The sequence below is a fragment of the Oncorhynchus masou genome, chromosome 13, assembly GCF_036934945.1.
Source record: "Oncorhynchus masou masou isolate Uvic2021 chromosome 13, UVic_Omas_1.1, whole genome shotgun sequence".
NCBI lineage: Eukaryota > Metazoa > Chordata > Actinopteri > Salmoniformes > Salmonidae > Oncorhynchus > Oncorhynchus masou.
In genome coordinates this window covers 63,782,059-63,787,556 of record NC_088224.1, presented here as the reverse complement: position 1 = coordinate 63,787,556, position 5,498 = coordinate 63,782,059, and the positions used below count along the sequence as shown (strand labels likewise).

Here is a 5,498-nt window from a genome sequence, read left to right as displayed (position 1 = left end):
GCACGGTGTCAAGTCCCGCTCCAAGAACAGAGGCTTCCTCTGCGCCGGTGCCCATTCCAGGCACGGCGGCCAACTCAACTCCGTGGCAGGAGCCTTCCTCTGTGCCGGTGCCCAGTCCAGGCACGTCGTCAAATCCCGCTCCAAGGCCGGAGCCTTCCTCTCTGCCGGTGCCCAGTCCAGGCACGTCGTCAAATCCCACTCCAAGGCCGGAGCCTTCCTCTCTGCCGGTGCCTAGTCCAGGCACGGCGTCAAGTCCCGCTCCAAGGCCGGAGCCTTCCTCTCTGCCGGTGCCCAGTCCAGGCACGTCGTCAAATCCCACTCCAAGGCCGGAGCCTTCCTCTCTGCCGGTGCCTAGTCCAGGCACGGCGTCAAGTCCCGCTCCAAGGCCGGTGTCTTCCTCTGTGCCGGTGCCCAGTCCAGGTATGGCGGCCAACTCAGCAGGAGCCGTGGAGCTGTAGTACATACGGCCCTGTACATCACTGGGGCCAAGCTTCCTGCCATCCAATAGTATTTGAACAATATTTCCAGCTCTCTCTCTTTTGATAACCAATCGGCATGAAAGTGAAAATTGTTAAGCTCTGATCCAGTGGAAACGTCATAAAATAACTGACCCAGTTGATAGTTGATACATTGTTTCCAGTTTGTTGCAGACAGGCCATGGATAGCCAATGTGATTCATAGGATATTTAATTGTATCGGGATATTTTTTGCATGCAGGATGCATTGTTTTTATGTGTTGCTTTATGTAGGCTATTTACATAGTTGACAGTGGCAATAAAAGTTACTTTTAGATGGGTATAATTGTCATTTAGATTACTATTGTAGAATGTAGATTAACCACAGACAATGCTTTTGAGAAAGACTATTATAAATTAAATGAAACTGTTCCACGAATATGTGAAATATATGAAAATCCTAACTGTCTCGCAGGTTGGTAGAAATGGTAAGATAAATAGGCACATTGGATGTGTCTATATATAGAAAAATCTGTTTTAAAATTTTGACAAGTTGATTTGTCGAAAGACCAAGGTTTTTGTTGTTGTTTTTGTGTACAGCACTTGTAGAAATGCAGGAAATTTGCATTAGATGCCCCAGAAAATGTATGGAGGACCCCCAGACCCCCCTACTCTTCTAAAACCAGAGTTGCGCTGCTTGCAATTTCAAAAAACAAGGCACCATTTAGCATTACAACAGTTTTGGCAGATTTTACCGTTATTCTTGTTGACATTTGATATGAGAAAGTCTCCCTGTTGTGTAAGATCCTGTAATTAATGTTTCATATCGATGATTGTAGAAGGTCGATTAACCACAGACAATGATTTTGAGATACAAAGACTATTAATAATTAAATGAAATTGTTCCACGAATATGTGCCTATGAAAATCCTAACTGTCACGCAGGTTGGTAGAAATGGTAAGATAAATAGGCACATTGGATGTGTCTATATATGGAAAAATCTGTTTTAAAATTTAGACAAATCGATTGGTTGAAAAAAAAAGACTACTTCTTGGTTGACCAAGGTGCATGTTATCCTTGCTTCTGATATAAAGCAGTTTCCCTGTTGTGTAGGATCATGTAACTAACGTTTCATATTAATGATTTTATGTGCATTACACTTTCTAAAAACTGCTCTTCGAATCTGCTGGAGGTTAAGTCCATATATTACAGGGTTTAAGACAGGTGGTATAATAAGGAATTGTACGGCCATTGCATTACGCATATTGAGCGTACTATTTACATTATTCCACCCTTGCAAATTGTCAAACAGGGTCACCGTGATGAAAATAAATATTGTTATTAAATGTGGCACACAAGTCTGTGTGAACTTAATCCTTCCCTTAGCTGACTTTACACAAGTCCTTACAATCTGACAGTAAGAAAATACAATGAAAAGTATCTGTAGAACATGTACCACTATTACAAATTTGTTCAAATTCTGATTGATGGTAATGGGTAAACATGCATGTTTCAGTATAGATGGAATGTCACAGAAGATCTTATCAATGCGAGATCCACACAAAGGAAGTCTGACGGCTAAACTAACTGCTATGAGTGCTATAAATAAAGGATAACACCAAGACAATAAGAGTAACTTTCTAATAGTTAAAGATGTCACAATGGTATGATATAGTAGTGGTCTGCATATTGCCACATACCTGTCGTAAGACATCACTGTTAGAGTAGACATTTCACACATGACAGATGTGTATATTACATAGGCTTGAGTGAAACATCCACCATAAGATATCACCTGAACATCTGACTGAAGGTCCAGTAACAACTTGGGGTAGAAACCAGCAGTTCCATACAATCCATTGACACACAAACTACACAGAAAGATATACATGGGCTCATGGAGACCTTTCTCCTGAATGATTGTTATGATCAGAGGCAGATTCACAGTGATGATGAGAAGGTATGTGATAAGAGGCAATATAAAATAAACCGATTTGTTGCTTAATGTCTCTTGTAAGCCAAAGAGATAAAATAACTTGACTTGGGTTGAGTTCTCCATAGATTTTGCTAATTTTCTTCCTCTGGTCAATGCAAAAAATTCTTAGTCCTTACAAGGCTTCAGTGTATATGGATGTGAATGAATTCAAGTGTGAATCATTTGATTCTGTGTAGGCTCAGAAACTTGTGTCCGTAAAATGTCTTCTCGCTTGAGAGAGGGATACTGCTTCAATAACTTGTCCTGGTAGCCTCTAAATATATTGTAGTGTATGATCACATGGGATTGTAGTTTCAGTGTCAACATGTAACCACTCCATAGAGATCTATATTGAGTTTATGACAAGCAACTAATTGGAAAATATTTACTTTATTTATGCATCAACCCAGCAAACAAGGGATGTCCTAGGGACACAATCGGCAGTGTATCAAATACTTGTTCTCCCCACTGTATATATATTTTTTCATGGTACATGAGACACTGATTCGCGCCTGTCTCAATGAGGAGGCCGCAGGGATGCCACGGTCCAAGAATATCGGGATTGTGGCTCAGACGCACAAGGCAGGTCTCTCTCCAGAATGTGTGCATTGTTTGCTATGTCTATGATATCCCTATTACAAATATCACCAGTAGTTGCCTACATTTACTGTTAATTATCATAATTATTAATCCGCAATGTTTATATGGTTACGGTAATTTCTGTTAATGCTTTGAATATATTATTATTGCAATCATTTACTGTTCTCAATGTCAGAGTGGACATGTGTTTTGCAGAACTCACAACCTACGATAAACTTGTGAGAACCAAGTTTTGGTTTATTTCATTCCATTGACAAATTTTGTCAATTTATTTGTTGTTTTTTGTTTGAAACTCTCCTGTCAATGTTGCGTAAGGACTTGCACCTGTGTTGTTATGAACTTGAGTGAAGACCCAAACGCGGTTTTAACAGAAAACAGAGTTCTTTAATAAAAACAGGAATGGCATAAATCCTCTTCCAACGTAGTCAATGGAACAAAAGAACGTAGTATAATGCAGGTTGCACCTGCCATGCAGACTCCGACAGGACAGGACAAGGTGAAAGCAAACGAGACGACAGCTTGCTTCTGGCATCAAAAAACACAAACAAGAATCAGACACTGAAAGTAGCAGGAACAGAGAAAGAAATAGAGACCTAATCAGAGGGGGAAGAGAGAACAGGTGGGGAAAGAGAGAATGAGCTAGTTAGGGCAGATGTAGAACAGCTGAGGAATGAGAGACAGAGAAGGTAACCTAAAAAGACCAGCAGAGAGAGAGAATGAAGAGAAAGGACAGGAACAGACATAACAAGACATGACAGTACCCCCCCCCACTCACCGAGCGCCTCCTGGCGCACTCGAGGAGGAAACCTGGCGGCAACGGAGGAAATCATCGATCAGCGAACGGTCCAGCACGTCCCGAGAGGGAACCCAACTCCTCTCCTCAGGACCATACCCCTCCCAATCAACTAGGTACTGATGACCACGGCCCCGAGGGCGCATGTCCAAAATCTTACGAACCCTGTAGATGGGTGCGCCCTCGACAAGGATGGGGGGGAGGGACGAGCGGGGGCGCGAAGAACGGGCTTAACACAGGAGACATGGAAGACCGGGTGAACGCGACGAAGATAGCGCGGGAGAAGAAGTCGCACTGCGACAGGATTAATGACCTGGGAAATACGGAACGGACCAATGAACCGCGGGGCCAACTTGCGAGAAGCTGTCTTAAGGGGAAGGTTCTGAGTGGAGAGCCATACTCTCTGACCGCAACAATATCTAGGACTCTTGGTCCTACGCTTATTAGCGGCCCTCACAGTCTGCGCCCTATTACGGCAAAGTGCCGACCTGACCCCCTTCCAGGTGCGCTCGCAACGCTGGACAAAAGCCTGAGCGGAGGGGACGCAGGACTCGGCGAGCTGAGATGAGAACAGCGGAGGCTGGTACCCGAGGCTACACTGAAAAGGGGATAGACCGGTAGCAGACGAGGGAAGCGAGTTGTGGGCGTACTCTGCCCAGGGGAGCTGTTCTGACCAAGACGCAGGGTTACGAAAAGAAAGACTGCGTAAAATGCGACCAACAGTCTGATTGGCCCGTTCGGCTTGACCGTTAGACTGGGGATGAAAGCCGGACGAGAGACTGACGGAAGCCCCAATCAAACGGCAAAACTCCCTCCAAAATTGAGACGTGAACTGCGGGCCTCTGTCGGAAACGACGTCAGACGGAAGGCCATGAATTCGGAAAACATTCTCGATAATGATCTGAGCCGTCTCCTTAGCAGAAGGGAGCTTATCGAGAGGAATGAAATGAGCCGCCTTAGAGAATCTATCGACAACCGTAAGAATAACTGTCTTCCCCGCTGATGAAGGCAGTCCGGTGATAAAATCTAAAGCGATGTGAGACCACGGTCGAGAGGGAATGGGAAGCGGTCTGAGACGGCCGGCAGGAGGAGAGTTCCCAGATTTAGTCTGCGCGCAGACCGAACAAGCGGCGACAAATCGACGCGCGTCACGTTCCCGAGTGGGCCACCAGAAACGCTGGCGAATGGAAGCGAGCGTACCCCGAAGGCCGGGGTGGCCGGCTAACTTGGCAGAGTGGGCCCACTGAAGAACGGCCGGACGAGTAGGAACGGGAACGAACAGAAGGTTCCTAGGACAAGCTCGCGGCGACGGAGTGTGAGCGAGTGCTTGCTTTACCTGCCTCTCAATTCCCCAGACAGTCAACCCGACAACACGCCCCTCAGGGAGAATCCCATCGGGGTCGGTGGAGACCTCAGAAGAACTGAAGAGACGAGATAAAGCATCAGGTTTGGTGTTTTTTGAGCCCGGACGATAAGAAATAACAAACTCGAAACGAGCGAAAAACAGAGCCCAACGAGCCTGACGCGCATTAAGTCGTTTGGCTGAACGGATGTACTCAAGGTTCCTATGGTCAGTCCAAACGACAAAAGGAACGGTCCCCCTCCAACCACTGTCGCCATTCGCCTAGGGCTAAGCGGATGGCGAGCAGTTCGCGATTACCAACATCATAGTTA

The 5,498-nt window shown here is 45.5% G+C and overlaps 1 protein-coding gene across 1 annotated transcript; it reads right to left on the bottom strand.

Moving 5' to 3' along the window:
• Positions 1 to 1,579: 1,579 nt before the first annotated feature.
• LOC135553389 (olfactory receptor 6N1-like) lies at positions 1,580 to 2,515 on the bottom strand. Its single transcript, XM_064985528.1, has one exon. It carries the CDS (start codon positions 2,513 to 2,515, stop codon positions 1,580 to 1,582), a length of 936 nt encoding a protein of 311 aa, XP_064841600.1.
• Positions 2,516 to 5,498: the final 2,983 nt, after the last annotated feature.